The 17,293-nt window shown below is 41.0% G+C and overlaps 2 protein-coding genes and 1 long non-coding RNA gene across 5 annotated transcripts; 1 reads left to right on the forward strand and 2 right to left on the reverse strand.

Annotated features, from left to right (window-relative positions):
• The first annotated feature begins 1,419 nt into the window (after window positions 1–1,419).
• On the forward strand, window positions 1,420–11,782 carry LOC134669434 (protein arginine N-methyltransferase 5). The gene is made up of 11 exons (XM_063527011.1): window positions 1,420–1,930; window positions 2,239–2,376; window positions 3,402–3,542; window positions 3,915–4,094; window positions 5,448–5,616; window positions 6,101–6,277; window positions 7,210–7,363; window positions 7,996–8,228; window positions 9,049–9,177; window positions 9,893–10,021; window positions 11,587–11,782. Exons 1-11 carry the CDS (start codon window positions 1,527–1,529, stop codon window positions 11,740–11,742), a joined length of 2,010 nt encoding a protein of 669 aa, XP_063383081.1. The 5' UTR covers window positions 1,420–1,526; the 3' UTR covers window positions 11,743–11,782.
• Window positions 11,680–13,423, reverse strand: LOC134669444 (uncharacterized). Of its 3 annotated transcripts, none has more exons than XR_010098901.1 (4): window positions 12,409–13,423; window positions 12,231–12,321; window positions 11,875–12,143; window positions 11,680–11,787 (listed from the first exon to the last, which is right to left on the reverse strand). It is a non-coding gene; the product is annotated as an uncharacterized LOC134669444 (long non-coding RNA). The 3 variants fall into 3 exon arrangements; XR_010098902.1 differs by lacking the exon at window positions 11,680–11,787 and having other exon boundaries at window positions 11,805–11,965; window positions 12,053–12,143; window positions 12,231–12,499; window positions 12,587–13,423; XR_010098900.1 differs by lacking the exon at window positions 11,680–11,787 and having other exon boundaries at window positions 11,805–11,965; window positions 12,053–12,143.
• An 871-nt stretch (window positions 13,424–14,294) lies between these two features.
• Window positions 14,295–17,227, reverse strand: LOC134669203 (ubiquinone biosynthesis protein COQ4 homolog, mitochondrial). The gene is made up of 3 exons (XM_063526721.1): window positions 16,607–17,227; window positions 15,662–15,824; window positions 14,295–14,486 (listed from the first exon to the last, which is right to left on the reverse strand). The coding sequence occupies exons 1-3, from the start codon at window positions 17,111–17,113 to the stop codon at window positions 14,404–14,406; spliced, it is 753 nt and encodes a 250-aa protein (XP_063382791.1). The 5' UTR covers window positions 17,114–17,227; the 3' UTR covers window positions 14,295–14,403.
• Window positions 17,228–17,293: the final 66 nt, after the last annotated feature.

Raw genomic sequence — 17,293 nt, forward strand, 5'->3', positions numbered from 1 at the left:
AAACTGCCAAACCGATCCAAGTATACCGCCAAATCAATCGCTTTAAGCCCATGCGAAATTGAACCTTACAACTTAAACAATAAGTTTCATTTTACTTTACCTGTAGGTACCAAGTTTCGTCTTGACTCGACTCAATAATGGCGGCAATGTGCATGGCAACATTTTTTTTCGTGATTTGAAATCGATTTGCGTACATTTTAATCCTCAATATGTCAAATGAAAGTAACGCATCAACAAATATGAAAGGATGCGTTTAGAGCGGGTGAACGTATCTTAAGTCGATTTACGGAACACTCACGTCGATTTAGTCGACTTCAGACCTAAATCGGTTTGAACCGATTTGTGAAGTCGAATCGTAATGAACATTGGCTCGCCCGGCTGCCGCGCGAGCCAATGTTCGATGGTTTGCCGCGCAATATGGAGACGGGGCTTAAGAACATCTGTATATCTATACCCGTTAGTCCGCACTGGAAATAAATCGGATAAAGATAAAAAGTCCACCTGGGAATATGCATCAGGAACAAGTAAATGTTTTAAATGCCCTGAAATAGTTACTCGAGAAAAGCATAGTATCCGTGCTTCCGTTTTGTTCGACTTGGCGCCCCTTGGTGCCCCCAGAAAAAAAATCATCATCATCATCTTACCCTTTTTAAGGTTCAAGACTTCAAAGGACGCAAGACTCCATGGGTCTAAACTCTAAATCAAGTTTAAAACGACATTGACATTTTAAATTTACAATATTTGATGATCATTTCGGACATGTCAAATATCAAATATCAAATATCAACATTTATTCAGCAAATAGGCCACAAGGGCACTTTTACACGTCAACATTGAATTTACATAAAAGCAAAAATAATAACATCAACAATTTTATAAATTAAAACTAACAATTCAATCTAACGTATTACAATTACTAAGAGATGTATATGGTCTCTTAATGTCGAATTACATACAAAATACAGATAAAAAAACACACACAAAAAATCTATAATATTTAGAGGTGTAAATGTCTCTAGGTGTCAGAACTATAAGATTATATAGTTTATCAAGTTATCCTTAGAGATGTATAGGGTCTCCAAGAGTCAATATCATGATATCACGTCCACAGGATCTAAGGCCTAGTGAGTATTATATTCTTTGATCCAAGGAGTACAGATTTCTGTAGATTGATTACCCGGATGTCCCTGATGATTAATTTTATTATATATACTTTATCAGTAGAAAAAGGCGCGTAATTATAATTTTGTATGGGAGGACAAGCCTTCGCGCCTAACATTTTTTAAATTTGCCGCCTTTTTCTACTCACGGAAATGGTTTGCCAAAATACAAAAAGGGGTAAATTAATTTTTACTGGTGGCAACTTTATTGCTGTCACTCGACCATCCGTAAAAAAAAACCGACAGACGAGACGGCGGAACTCGGCGGAAGGTGTTTTGATTTGTTTGGTTATTTTCTCCTCGCGTGCGTGTTTTTAAAGAAAAATTACGTTTTAACTGTAATTAAGGCTTATTTAAAGTTTAATCATGTCGCAACAAGAGGTTTCGTGCGGTCTGGAGTACATAGTGGCGCCAGATTTGCAAGGAAGTTTAACTGAAGCATTTCACGCAAACTACTCGTTTATCGTGACGCCGGTTGTGCACCCTAGGTTTCGGAGACATCATATAGCTGATGGGACTAGAGTAGGAGGGTTCACGCGGTCGGATATGATCCTTTCACCGCAAGATTGGACTAGTAGGATAGTAGGAAGGTTGTCTCCGTATTTGAACGTAGATAGTCCGAACGAATTAGTGAGACAGAGGCATGAAGACTGTATGAACGAGGAGCTGTCTTATTCCAAAGGTCTGGGGCTGCCGGCCCTTATAGTTACGGTGCACGGCGAGAATAGCCACAACTTGGCCAGGAATCTGCTGAGTTATTTGGAAAACAGGTTAGAAAAGTAAAGTTTTATTTTATTACTTATGGAAACTAAAAAAGGAAAGGCATTTTAAAGGAAATGTCGTATTATTCATTAGTTTCAATAAGAAACACATTGAAAATGAATAATTTATTTGTGTAAGACACCCTTGTTATCTCAAGATTATAACAGCACAGTTAACATAATTTGAAAAAAATTAAACCTATAGAAAACTAAGTTAGATTAGGTGAGTTGACTATTTCCAAAATATTTTGTGTGTATGTGTTTTTTAATTCAAAATTCTAGGGACTTTTATGGCTAAGAAAATATTTGTATTCCAGCCATCACTCCACATTGATATGGGCTCAAGTACCCATGCAATGCAGCCGGACCTTACGGGACACTGTGGTCCGAGGCCTAGATGATGACGAGGAGGCATGGAACGAGCCGTGGCTGTGGTGGTCCAAGTTTCATGAAAGGTATGTCTGTAATTGATGTCAAATTTACATAGGTTCTTAGCAATTTCCACAGGCTAAAATAAGACACCAAGTGATGAAGTGTTGACCAGGACTCAGAACCGGTATTTTTAAAAAACCCCAAAATAGCCCAATATTTTGAATTTTACATAGGACTGAATCATGTATTTAGTTAACAACTTTGCATTATTAGGTTGTCCCATTCAAAATGAAATAATAAACCAAAGAACGGAATAGAACGTAATAATACTGGTATTTTTGTATGGAACAAATACTGGTTTCCGACCTCTGGTGTTGACAGTGTAAGGCCCATAGCTGCATATTTGCTATTAAAACACGCAGTACAACTGTGTTACATCCTACACCATTTTACACTATAACTGTCCATGTTCATTGCTAAAACTAAATTTTTGTGAACGCTTTCTATACTTATAGTATGATGAAGAGTGCTTATATCCTTTTAAGGCCCGATGTGCATTACAATATACACTAGGACCTTTTAGTAACCCAAACAAAGTAGCATTTCTCTTGTTCCATTGCTTTCTCAAACCAAAGAAAGCTCATCCTAATTTATCATAAATCATAAATAAATCATTTATTTTTCGTGATAAACTTAGTGTACATACAAAAGTAACATGCAAGGCTTTTAATACAAATATAATTACAAATTGTTTACCACGAAATGGGCTCGCCTCAACATAATGCTGACCCGAGAGTCGGCGCTGGTCTTCCGGCGAGTCCATTTTGGTGGGCCACGATCGCAGCTGTACGGCACGGCCTCGTAGAACTGAACATTTACACTATACAACAATGTTTATAATTAGTTTTTATTATAGGTTAGTTTAGGTTTAGTTGTAACTTATAGTTTTAGAGGTTACTGATAATTTATTTCTTAGATCTTAAGTTAAATTGATGTAAACATCTGTGTATGTAATTGTCATGTAATAAATAAAGTGTTTTTAATTCAAAATAGGATTACTTTGTACTGTACCCTACAAGGATAATAATAACCCACATGTTTGTTATAGACTACAATGGGACAAGCGCGCAGGTGTGGTCCTGGAGCTTTCCGCCGATCTTCCGCCCGAGGAAATCATGAAGAGATGGCTCGGAGAACCCGTGAAGGCTGTTATACTTCCTACTAATATCTTCCATAACAACAAAAAAGGGTAAGTCGACTTCCTGTCTCGCACAGGTAAACTGTGGAATAAACTCGGGGTATTTCGGCAAGAACCACAACCATCCACAACCATCCATGTCCATCGGTGTCCATGGACAACGGTATTTGCTCACCATCAGGCGATTCGTCTCGTCTCATTTGCCCCCATATCGTAAAAAAAGTAAAGTTTAGGTTTATTGATAAACCTAGAATGGCAAGGATACATCATCAAGAGTGAGTACTTTTTTGTTGTTCAATAATCTTCATGTTTTGCGAGCGTATTATGTAAATTTTGCCTCGCGGGAGTGATATTGGCAAAATATTCATGAAATTATTTGGGCCTCTTTTAATAATTTGATATTTATTTGTTTTTGTTCCGCAGCTACCCGGTCCTGTCCCGGGCTCACCAGCAGGTCCTGATAAGCCTGGTGGAGCGCGAGGCGCAGGTGGTAATCGCAGGCGCCCGGCGCGCCCGCGCGGAGCACTACCGGCAGTACGCGGCGCGCCTGTGGCAGCGCCGCCCCGCGCCCAACCAGGACCCCATGATGGACTACGCCAGAGGGTAGGACGTTTCACTTTAGGGGTCGGTTGCACCAAATTGTTCATATCATTAAAGAGTTCGCTAAATTTTTATGTATGGAAAGTTTCATAGTAAAGCGCTGGGGCGCGCCGGCTGACGTTGATCGGTCTGTCAAATGTGGTTGGTGCAACTGGCCCTTGTCAAGTCTTGACTTGACCAATTTTGGATCATTATTAGATCATGTTCTCAGGCGTCCAGTCTCACAAGAAATACGTAAATCTGCGGCGTTAGCATGGTCGCCTCCATCTGTCACCGTGTCGGTCTGATTCCAACTGTCCGAAACCAATTAAAAGTTTTTAGTATCTGATGTATGTTTTTTTGGATTTATACAGATATCTAATCTCGTGTTTTTTAAGCGATTGCAACGCGCCCATCTGCGCTATGCTTAGCGCGTGTACACGCAATGAGGGTACCCTAATAGGGGGTATTACTGCAATGTTCTTCCGCCAGAGTGCAGCACTAGCTCCTCTAGTAAACCATAGAGTATCTTATACATACTGTGCCTTAAACTGTTTTTTGACAAGTTTTCACAGACAATAAAATAAGACATTGATGCATCAAGGCTGTTTGTTAACAAGGGCCTACCGGGAAACGTGAAAATAGGCATTTAGTTATCTGCCTCTTTATCGCTCTAATATACAAAAGTGATGGACAGGTTAGATTACGAAATTTCGATTTTCTTGTTTCGCGGTAGAGCCCCAGATTGTGACGAATAGTGGTAGTGGCGCCTCCTACGCCCAGTTTTGCGTAATATTCCCTATTAACAATAGTACATTATTGTCGAGGCTCGGAAGTTGCTACTTGCAGGCTGAGGATTCGTTTTAAACGGACGACCTTGGGAGTCCGTTTAATTGAATCCGAAGCCAGCAAGTAGCCTTCCATCCGAGTCATATATAATGCTTTTCTCAAAAATGGTGCAAGAAACATAAATATCATAGAAACATTTTACAAAAGCAACGTTCTTACGTATATATTTTCACAGAGAAAAGCCCTTGCCGCCTTTTTATTTTTTTAATAAAAAAATAGAAGTGTATTTTTCTGCCGAAAATACGCCAACCTATTTGAGACAACTAAATAGTCGCGGTACTAATCATCTGTTTGGCTGTTTAATGGGCCTGTGCCTTCATTTGATATGGCCATTTGAACTTTTAAAAAGTTTGGAACTCGACAAATAATGGAATTTGTATGCAACATTGCAGTCCCAAAATCGAGACTGCAATGTTTTTAATTTTTTAAATTTTGACTGACCATAAACTCCGCGCTTCGCGACCTATTTTTTAGACGGCATAGTCGACTTTGCCGTCCATTTTTGAGAAAAGTCTTTTCCCTATTCAGATGGGAGGACTACCTCCAAACACCGCTGCAGCCCTTGGCGGACAATCTGGACACGCACACGTACAACGTTTTCGAGAAGGATCCCATCAAATACGATCAGTACCAGAAGGCCATCACGCAGGCGCTCCAGCACTTGCTTAAGAAACGAGAAAACAGCTCGAGTGAACAGGTAATATGTATATTAATACAATACACACACATACACACACTTACAGTACAGTGTTTTTTGTGTTTTTGTATCTGTATTGTTTTTTATTAATATTATAGTTTTTTTTATGTAATTCGACATCAAGTGACCATATACATCTCTAAGTAATTGTAATACGTTAGTTTGAATTGGTAGTTGCAGTTAGTTGTATTTTATAAAATTGTTGATGTATTGTTATTATTTTTACTTGTATGCAAATTCAATTTTAACGTATAAGAGTGCCCTTGTGACCTATTTGCTGAATAAATGTTGAAGTTTGAAGTATATATAATTATGACGACGAGCGTGCGTCCAGTTCGCGGCCATATTGAGGAGAAGAGGTGGAGAGACATACCATATGAAAACATTTTTGCCCAAGTTGCTACGGATACCTTTCCCTCTCGCTCGGTCAATATTTTCAGTTTAATTCGTTAAACTGATTTTCCCTTTCTTTCCTTTGTTTCAGAATGAACCCAAAGATCTATCAGATGTGATCAACCGCCTGCAACTAGGGTCAGGGGACAACAAACAAGCTACAGAAGAAAAAGATGGTCCGTTCGTGGTGATGGTGCTAGGCGCGGGCCGCGGGCCGCTCGTGCGGGCCGCGCTTAATGCCTCCGATATTGTGCAGACTAAGATAAAGGTGAGCATAGAAATCACCTCACCCCATTATGGTCGAGGCATTGATGTTTTTTTTTTCATATCTATTGAAACAGGTATGAAAATACCTTGACCTAAAGGTGATCCTTGAGGTACACCAGACGTGATGAAGTCGCAATTGCGTAGGCCTTTGAAGTTTGTTATTCACAAGTTGGCTTCTTTACTCTAAGACTTACTCTTTTCGGGCAGGTTCTCGTCGACCCTATTTATAAATATTTCTGACGAGAATAGAATGGTCAACTTTGTCAAACGCTTAGGAGAAGTCTGTGTATACTCCAACATAAAGACTTAATGTACGAGTATATACATACTTACCTATAGTACGTTTTTTTAGCATTAGAAAAAGATTACGTGATCTTGACGTGTCTTTTAATTGGAAACGCTTTTTAAATATCAGTAACTATTACTTATGAAAGCAATAGAATGTAAATAATCGTATATGATTCATAATTAACATACGCTGAGAAAATGAAATGAGAAACAAACATAGAGGTACAACGGGGGAGGGGGCCAAATGATCGAACGAGATACACTTATAGAACTTTCAGTATTAGGAGTAGCAGAGAAAGCGGTATTATTGCTTGTCCTTGTCACAGTCTCACTTTTTGTTTGTTCCCCACCATAAATTTAGTAAATATATGGTGGGCAAGGGAATGCAATCTCGCACCAAGATTGGCGATTCGAGATCTCGCACGAAAAATCTGAATCGAGATAGGGTGTTTCGAGATCTCGACCGTCACACTTTCGAGATCGAGATTAATCTCGACGGGATCGAGATTTGACAAAATAATTAAAAATGTGTTATTTTGAGTTTCAGTAAAAAGATACGTCAAGATTGTTTACCTTTTTTCTTATGCAAACAAACAAAACGACTTATAGATTGCAATAGTTTTATATTATGTTATGTTGTTCCAGGTTATAGCAGTAGAGAAGAACCCATGCGCAGTGGTAGTGTTAGAAGCACAAGCACGAGAGCTGTGGGGCTCCCGAGACGTCACCGTAGTCCCCGGCGACATGCGGAGGCTGCAGCTAGCGAATAAGGCGGATATCATAGTTTCAGAGCTACTTGGTATGTACATAGTGGCTAAAAAATAGGTACTTTCCCGTTGCCAGGGAGGTTTTGGGATTAGATTCAGCAACTTTTACTATGGGAACAACACCGAAATTTAGTACTTAAAAAATCTGATCCCACAATATTGCACCCACATTCCAGATTGTCCGTCCGTCCGTTTTAGCCTATGGTTGACTGGTAGAGAATGCCTTCACCCTTTTCCAAGCCGCACCAAACTACAAGGTTTCCCAAAAAAATCAAATATATTAAAATGAATGCAGCTTTAATGATTCATTTAATGACAAGTCACTTTTCCCGAAAGTCAAATCGAATATGAACCTTATATCGGACTCCTAAAGTTGAAATTCTTTTTTTTTTATTATTCATTATTTTAGGAGCTTAGTCGCTGAGCGATTATGGCGCTCCATACGTTTGCGAAAATACAGTAGCATTAGGTATAACATAATATTATACTTAGTTAATACACAATTTATAAGTCTTATACAGTAATTTTGCTTGCTCTGACTCAGGATTAGCCAGCACGACATTGCATAAAAAAAGAAAAGACATTCCATAAGAAAAGGGTTAAGGCATAAAGTCCGCCATTTGTAATTGTTTTCTATTGTGCAATAAAGTTTAACTTATTCCAGGCTCATGGGGCGACAACGAGCTCTCCCCTGAATGTCTAGACGGCGCCGCCGGCCTTCTCAAACCAGACGGCATCTCCATCCCACACCGCTACACCTCCTACGTGGCACCCATATCTAGTCCAAGACTATGGGCCGCTGCGAAGGCCGCCGCGGCGTTGGCACCACACAAGAATAATCTGGAGGTGCTGTGGGTCGTTTATATGCAGAATAAACACGATATCGCTGAGACAAAGGTAAACCTTTAAGAAAAAAAGACACCAAAAACTGACAAAAACACACTTAATTGACCGACATATGCCGACATACATTACTACATTGCAATAAGTTTAAACATAGTGAGTTAATTCCCCATCCCACACCGCTACACTTTCTATGTAGCACCCATCTCTAGTCCAAGACTATGGGCCGCTGCGGCGTTGACACCACATAAAAATAATCTGGAGGTGCTCTGGGTCATTTATATGCAGAATAAACATGATATCGCTGAGACAAAGGTAAAACTTAGTTCTGATATTAGTGCGGAATGTCATTTTTCACAAGCCCCTAGAAATAAAAGACTTGCAACAACTGGAAGTCACCAACTATCTGATAAAAACACACTTAATTGACCGGTATATACCTACCTTATTTAATAACGCTTATTAATCATAATCATAATATCGTTTATTGCACCATTACATTGCAATAAGTATAAAAATATTTAGTTACTTACTTCCCCACCCCACACCGTTACACTTCCTACGTAGCAACCATATCTAGTTCAAGACTATAGACCGTTGTTCTGATTAGGAAATGGTAGAAAAAGAAAAAAAATTAGCCAAAAATTTTCGGCCTTTGGAGGTTGGAGGGTTGGCCAACTTGAACGACGTGTCCCATATAAAGAAAAAATTCGTGTCCGAAGTCTTATATAGTTTGTCAAAGGACTGTTTCATTTCAATCAATCATACTATCTTTGTCTTACAATAGTACTAGCACCCAAAAGGAAAGGATGAGTATAGTTTTCCTGGTTCTCACTGACAAATTGGTTTGACCAACTATAATTTCTAATTACAGCCCGTGTTCACATTTGAGCATCCCGCCAAGCCGGTCCGCGACCACGAGGGCCAAGGTGTAACTGATTTTCAAGGGCTCCCCGCCACAGATAACAGGAGACAGTGCACTCTGACGTGGACCGCACAACAGGTGAATCTTTTTATCCATTTCTAAACGAAAGACATTGCCAACACCACAGAATAAATAATAGTACTAGGTACAGAAGACTCACTTTCTAACAAAACGCGTCTGTCACGATCAGCACAGATATGGCCGCTAGGTGGCGACAGCGCCACGCGCGGCTTATGGCACACCCCAAAATTGGGGTCGAACGGATGTACTTTTAGCTACCTGTAGCATAGCGACGAAATCGCGGAGTGAGCCACGCCTGCCAACACAACTATTACTGTTTCATCGAGCAAGCGTAATTTATCGATAAGCAATATCGACTTTAGCCGCATCCAGCATTGTTGATAGCTCGGTTTATTACACCATCGGAACGTTCATTTGGCCTCGACGATGGATTCAATTATTATGTTAAATATTGGTGTCTGCTGCGAACGCAGAATTATCCTAGCCCAGTTTCTTTTGCATAATACATCGACATATATATTTCAGTTTGTCATCATCAACAATAAAAAAACAGTATCCATTGTTGTCAGGTCGGGAAAGGATCGTGAAGAAATCTAGGGAAATCTTCGAACATAATTGGCAGTATTGGCACTATATTACAATTTGTTTATTTAGGATTCCCTACTTCAAAAGGAAAAAACGGAACCCTTATAGGATCACTCGTGCGTCTGTCTGTCTGTCCGACCATTCCCCTAATCACGTTTTCAAATTATAATAAGGAATTGTATTTTAGGACAACGTGATGCACGGTTTCGGCGGGTACTTCGACTGCCAGTTGTTCGGCGAGGAAGAAATCAGCATAGTACCAGCCACGCATAGCAACGGCATGATATCCTGGTTTCCCGTCTTTATTCCTATCAAGGTAATTCATTTCATTTCTTAATATTACGATTTAGATTAAGATTTAAAATAAGATTTTGGCAAAAATCGAATTTTTGGTACAAGCTTTTATCGCTGACTGTACTTTTCTTACGACAGACAACTAATACTCATCTAGACAATTCTAAAGCCCCTTTTCCACCGCGAACGAGTAATGAGCGAGAGATGGCTAAGCGGAGCGGACTTCGTTGTTAAAAAAGAGGAATGAGCGGAGCGGGCTGAACGGAAAATGAGAAATAGAAAATGAATAGTCGATTTCCACAGAGAGCGAGTTCAGTTGAAGTTTTGAACTGGTCGACCACACAGTCGTCTTTGAACATGATGTCGAGCGATACGGAATCAAGTGATAGCGATTACGAGTTTTTATACAAGAAGAAAAAATACATATTGTTGTATATAAAACAGAGAAACAAGCGCCAAACGAAGATTTTGGTTATGCCAGCACATTCGAGAAAGAACACTGAACTATAGGCTATTCAACGATTTGCCAAAAAACACGACTCATCAGTCATTCAGCTAGGGGGCTATAGAAATTAAGACCGTCACTATACTGCCCTTCTAAGCCGAATAATGAAAGCGCGCTCGGTGCCGGCGGCGGCGGGGTAGGGAGGGCCGGAGACAGCAACGAGTCCTTTTCAAACTAGTCGGCCGCACCTTGACGCAGCGGGCTCATTTTAACTAGTTGGCTCGCTCCGCTCACCTCTTTTCCTGTGGAAACGCGCCTATGTAATTTACCAATGCGAGTTGACCGGACTCCGTAATGACACCGCTCCGCTCTCACGAGCTGAGCGAGCTCATTTCAACTCTTTTTGCTCATTTTGTCAATTCCGCTCGACTATTTGTTGGTGGAAACACAAGTACGTAGTTTAGTCTTGCGAGTTAAACTAAGTCCTTAATGAGTCCGCTCCGCTCGCGGTGGAAAACCCGCTTAACAACGAGACAGGTAAAAGTAAATAAAAGCTTGTAAAATAGACTGACTAGTTGCGAATATTCGTATCCGCAACCGCGGAACTTCCGCATTATTTTCAAACTCCGCATCCGCATAAAATCGATGCGGAGCTTAATGCGGATGCAGATGTCGAACAAATCGGTGCAGGAACGTCTTAGCGGCGGCGTAAGTGCTAGGTGATTTCTGATTTCGTCATTACCTACAACGAAATCGTCTAGATCCAGAAAAATCGGCCAAGTTACTGTTTATTAAATATAACGCACCTATATTTTTGCCCAAATACTAATGTTTCTTTTTTTTTAAATAAAAATTACTAAAATGTAATATTTTAGGTTTTTTAAGTACCTAACCTTGACATCCGCATCCGCGGATGCGAGCCTTTAAATATCCGCCTACGCGGATGTCAAAAAATCTGCATCCGCAACATCCCTGGCACAAAGCTAAAGGTTTTAGTCTTAGCGCCACTTGCTCCATTCCACTAACCCGGGGTTAACTGGTTAAACCTTGAGTTAATGGTTACCATTGTTACCAAGTGGGATAGTACAAGTGGCCCTTAATGTAGTTTCTACTTAATGAACGTGTAATTTATGTTATTCCAGTCGCCGCTCCGCATAAGTAAAGGCTCCGTCATCACGGCTCGGTTCTGGCGCTGCGTGGACTCGCACCGCGTGTGGTACGAGTGGCTCGTCGAGCTCGACGGACGCTCTACCGAGCTACATAACTGCGGCGGCAAGAGTGCGGAGATGCTCTTATAATACCACACGCTCTACATATGACTCTACGCGCCTCGTCAGTAAAGGCTCCGTCATCACGGCTCGGTTCTAGCGCTGCGTGGACTCGCACCGCGTGTCGTACGAGTGGCTCGTCGAGCTCGACGGACGCTCTACCGAGCTACATAACTGCGGCGGCAAGAGTGCAGAGATGCTCTTATAATACCACACGCTCTACATATGACTCTACGCGCCTCGTCAGTAAAGGCTCCGTCATCACGGCTCGGTTCTGGCGCTGCGTGGACTCGCACCGCGTGTGATACGAGTGGCTCGTCGAGCTCGACGGACGCTCTACCGAGCTACATAACTGCGGCGGCAAGAGTGCAGAGATGCTCTTATAATACCACACGCTCTACATATGACTCTACGCGCCTCGTCAGTAAAGGCTCCGTCATCACGGCTCGGTTCTAGCGCTGCGTGGACTCGCACCGCGTGTCGTACGAGTGGCTCGTCGAGCTCGACGGACGCTCTACCGAGCTACATAACTGCGGCGGCAAGAGTGCAGAGATGCTCTTATAATACCACACGCTCTACATATGACTCTACGCGCCTCGTCAGTAAAGGCTCCGTCATCACGGCTCGGTTCTGGCGCTGCGTGGACTCGCACCGCGTGTGATACGAGTGGCTCGTCGAGCTCGACGGACGCTCTACCGAGCTACATAACTGCGGCGGCAAGAGTGCAGAGATGCTCTTATAATACCACACGCTCTACATATGACTCTACGCGCCTCGTCAGTAAAGGCTCCGTCATCACGGCTCGGTTCTGGCGCTGCGTGGACTCGCACCGCGTGTGGTACGAGTGGCTCGTCGAGCTCGACGGACGCTCTACCGGGCTACATAACTGCGGCGGCAAGAATGCAGAGATGCTCTTATAATACCACACGCTCTAGCTCTACATATGACTCTACGCGCCTCGTCAGTCTCGGTATGAGTTTCCTCGCGAGGCTGCTCGCTCTGTGTGGAGTGGACCTGCCTATGCCTATACAGGTATGATATCACACCTCGCCTAAAATAATGTTTGTTGGAGAAACTCGTACCATATAAATTTGTCTTGTTATAGCGTAAGTATGCTATTTTGTTAAAAATTTGGTGCAACACCAATGAAGCGCACAGCGCAATTATTAAAATGTATCCATAGTTTCTAAACAGGTAAAAATTCTGGGTCGTGTGTATTGGAATTTAGTATCTTATTTTATAGCAACAAAGTTCAAAATTGTATTTCTTGTTTTGTGATACCACCGATAGTGTAATAATGACTTTTGTTTTTGGCCTTTTGGGCAATCTCTGAGGGTCTACCGCGAACCACGTTCGACGTGTTGCCTCTCTGTCGCACTTGTAAGCTCATACATAAATGTGAAAGGGGGGTAACACGTCAAAGGTGGTTCACGGTAGGCCCTCTGTTATAAGCTTTCCCATGAAACTCTTACGAAGTGACAAAAAGCAACTTTAAATGTTATAAAATATTATGTATAGGTAATTATTGACATTATATGTTTTAAAAAACATATAAATATTGCAGTACACTAAGACTTTGTTATCTCTTTCATTAAACCCTAGCATGTTTCATTTTATCATAAAACTCGAATTTCACCATATTTATTGCCATTAATAATCGATACTTAGGTAGGTACGTAATATAATTGTTCATTAGCCGGGTCCACACAGAGTGAGCGTACGCGCGAGGCAATTTGCCTCGGCCAAGGCACGTCTACACAGGCCGCGAGAAAATTGCCTCGCGCGTACGCTCACTCTGTGTGGTTCTTAAGCTTTGCGAACCTTCATGGTCCCCTCAGGGTGTCGCGAGTCGCGACGCACAAATTCAAAGGCACTGCTAACATGTTGATTTGAAAGTTACATGATAAAATTTACCATGCTAGGGACATTTCGTGTATAAGTGATAAAGATGTGATCTTGTTAAATGTTACATGGTAATGTAAAGATTTAATTATAAGGATACTTACGAAATATAAGAGTAATTTTTATGGTTTTTGTTCTTTTTTATCCAATGAATTTCAGGCACATCTTTTGTTTCATATCATTATTATCATTGGCCATAGCATCTTTGCAGATTTGCAGCGGCTAAGGAGTAGTCTACAGCCTATACTAATTAAAACGTATGTATAATATGTTACTCTACGAACGCCGCAAAAACATCTGACACGATCTTATTTGTAGAGCCATAAGAGCGTGTCACATATTTTTGCGGCCTTCAAATAGTAACATATTATTGCTGGTGACTGTACTGTTAATAAGGGGCTATTCATAAATTACGTCATTTCAAATTAGGGGGGGGGGGGTTCTGGATATCGGATGATGGTAGTATGACGTAGGAGGAAACGGAGTCGTTCGAAGCATGATTTTTGGATGATTTTAGGGGGGGGGTCAAAAATCGATGATGTAATTTATGGACAGCCCCTAAGTTGTGAAAAAATTAAATGATAAATCTTTTTCAACCTACTATGGGGTTGTGCACAAATCACGCGAGGTGTTTTCGGCTACTTATTGTATAATGTATTTCTGTTGAAAGAAGAAACATCTGAAATGATTATACAATTTAATAATACCTTTTAAACTTTTCCTAATCTGTCAAAAAAATAACAACTATAAACTACTACTATTTACAATAAAATACTTATAGAAAATGTATTACTTCTTGAGCAATGGAACGATGTTCATCTCCTTATGAAATTCGTCGATATCTTGGTCCCATCTCTTTTCGAAGTATATGCCTGAAAACGAAAATAGTATGTACATAATATATACTGGCACTTGTCTAAGGGCTTATTTAGACGATACAAGAACTCATTACATTGCCGGTTTTGATCGGTCGGGACGTAACCAACAGTCCGCAATGTAACTAAAATCGCATGCGAGTTCGCGCACCGTCTAAACGAGCCCTAAGGCTGCAGCCTAGACGCACGCAACCGGGCGTCGAGCGGCAAAACATGCATACAATGCGCTTGACCAAATGTATGTACGGCCAGTGGGGAGACACTCGTGACTTCGGTCGAACTCGGCTCCGTTCGGCTCAGCATTGCTTCGAGCAATTATTAGTGTTGGCACCACTTGACTTCCTTGTGCGTGCACGACCACAGATAAGATAATCACTTGAATTTTGACAACCCTAAATAGCCGAAAGGGATAGTGCTATATATTAGAAAGAGATAGCATGATTCGACCCTGAATTGCTGTCAAACTTCGGGTTTGTAGGAAGTGTCCTTTCTGTACGGTAGTACTATTATTTCTTCTGTGGTACGGCCTTGATTTGCCGCTCGCCGCCCCGCGACACGTGCGTCCACGCCGCGGCCTAACAGTAGAACAGTGATACTGATATCTGGAATCTTAACAGACTTGGGACTATTAGAATGAGACAATAAATATATTGGTTTTGGTCAAAAATGTAAGACTCAGTGCAGTAAATTTCAACACAATTGTTAAGGCCATCAATAAGGTTATTACAGCCTAGCTATCTAGACCTATATCAGAGTCTACACCTCAGCATTCGTTTTAAAACAGATTTATTAAATTATTACTGGGTGATGTTTCTGTTCACTGGGATGATTTTTTTATTATTTTTTTTAATCCTTTTTTTCTAAGGGGTTTTGTCACGCAGTGACGATGTCACCCCCGTAATGAGATCTAATAGTAATAATGATGTAGTAGTGAAGTATTACCTACCCCACTACATCACATTTAAGTATAGTTTGCACATCAACCTGGCCTCGTCTGATAGTGGCGATGCCAGGACGATGTTGCAACTACCTATGTTGGTGGTTTTTATAAATGTCATGTCACTGGGATGATGCAATACTTTTTACCACCATACAAGAAGGGTAGGTATGATAGAAAAAGTTTGACCAAAACCCAAGGCAAAGGTGACATAGAATATATTTAACACCATTACCTTGCAAAAACCTAGCATTGTGTCCAGTCCTCACAGCCCAGGGCAGGTAGCACTTAAGGTAGAGCTGGCGATGCTTTGGCTTAAGGCGGGCCGCGCCCCAGATACCACCACTGATGCACATGGGTAGTTTCGTCTGGATTCCTTCAACCCATTTTACAGCTACCTGCAAAATTTTATATTAATTAAACATTCTTTTTTTTAAGGGGTTTTGTCACGCAGTGACGATGTCACCCCCGTTATGAGATCTAATAGTAATAATGATGTAGTAGTGAAGTATTACCTACACCACTACATCACATTTAAGTATAGTTTGCACATCAACCTGGCCTCATCTGATAGTGGCGATGCCAGGACGATGTTGCAACTAAATTAAACATTCTTGAAAAATTATCCACACTAATTATGTCCCACTGTTGGGTACAGGCATCTTCTAATTGTACAGGAGGGTTTGGGCTTGAAATTGTCCCTATTAGAACACTCAAATTCAATAGCCTTGTCCACACATAGACATAGTGAGCATACGCACAACTCACGATGCCATTTCTTTGTGCACAAAATGGCCAGTGTTGATGTGCCTCGCGCGCACCGCCTTGGCCGAGGCATGTCTACACTGGCCGTTTTGTGCACGAGAATAATCCCTCGCTCATATGCTCGCTCTGTGTGAACCAGGCTAATCAGTAAATGAATTTAGAAATAAATCTTCTAATTTATGTATTTCGACCTTGACTATATAAAAATCTCTATATTCTACTCTATATAATTAATGCTGGAGTGTTCAGAGCTATGCTTCCAAAGCTTTAAAAAATAATTAAATTTAAATTAAAAAAAATACAGAATGTCCAAATGTCAGAATAACCACACTGTTAACTGTACATAGGTGGACCTTATGCCTTTTGTAATAAGGTTCACCAATGTACAGTTACGAGTATTGCTGTTTGTACTTACCTCTCCCAGCATATTGGTCTTCATAAACAAGGAGGCATGTACTAAATCATGCACTTCCCTATACCTCTGCATCACATATGCCATTTCAGGATCTTCAATAAACTGAACTGGCAACCTCGAGTCAGCTGTGATATTATTCTCCTTCATAAAATCCGCGTATACCCTTCCTAAAGTATTCTCAGGCATATTCGCAAGCTGCTCGAAAGAAACCGTTTGAGAATTTATGCGAGGCATCTCACTTAAAATTTCTTTTCCTTCTGTCGTCTCAAGCATTTTTTCCTTCATGTATCTTATAGCATTGCCGCCCGTCACTTCACCCAGGCAGGCGATCATGTCACCCCGCCATGGATTGAAGAGGGAAATTGCAGCTGATCCCGCAGAGAGAAGCGTTCTTTGGAATTGGTTTGTGGGTATGTAGTTTTTGTGAAGTTCTTCCGTAAATGTGTTACATTTCGTTGCCGATATAGAGAATCTTCTTATCGCTTTAGACAGGTTTGTTGATTGCATTTTGCAAACTTAAGATATGATGCGTGCGTGAAGAGCTCTACTTTTATCAATATTTTGAAATTCTATTTCTATTTGTTTTGACCAGACCTGTCACTTTGAAGTTTGATACCATTTTTAGAAGCAGCGTTTCGGCACAAGCTTTAAGCTATAACAATCGCCTCGAAGTTACTAAAAATACCT

The sequence above is a fragment of the Cydia fagiglandana genome, chromosome 12 (assembly GCF_963556715.1).
Source record: "Cydia fagiglandana chromosome 12, ilCydFagi1.1, whole genome shotgun sequence".
Lineage (NCBI taxonomy): Eukaryota > Metazoa > Arthropoda > Insecta > Lepidoptera > Tortricidae > Cydia > Cydia fagiglandana.

Coding starts and splice junctions, on each gene's coding strand:
- LOC134669203 (XM_063526721.1), bottom strand. CDS start 17,113: ATGCAATCAACAAACCTGTCTAAAGCGATAAGAAGATTCTCTATATCG. Junction 15,825..16,606: donor AGACCAATATGCTGGGAGAG/GTAAGTACAAAC, acceptor AAAATTTTGCAG/GTAGCTGTAAAATGGGTTGA. Junction 14,487..15,661: donor CAATGCTAGGTTTTTGCAAG/GTAATGGTGTTA, acceptor TTTCGTTTTCAG/GCATATACTTCGAAAAGAGA.
- LOC134669434 (XM_063527011.1), top strand. CDS start 1,527: ATGTCGCAACAAGAGGTTTCGTGCGGTCTGGAGTACATAGTGGCGCCA. Junction 3,543..3,914: donor TTCCATAACAACAAAAAAGG/GTAAGTCGACTT, acceptor TTTGTTCCGCAG/CTACCCGGTCCTGTCCCGGG. Junction 5,617..6,100: donor AAAACAGCTCGAGTGAACAG/GTAATATGTATA, acceptor CCTTTGTTTCAG/AATGAACCCAAAGATCTATC.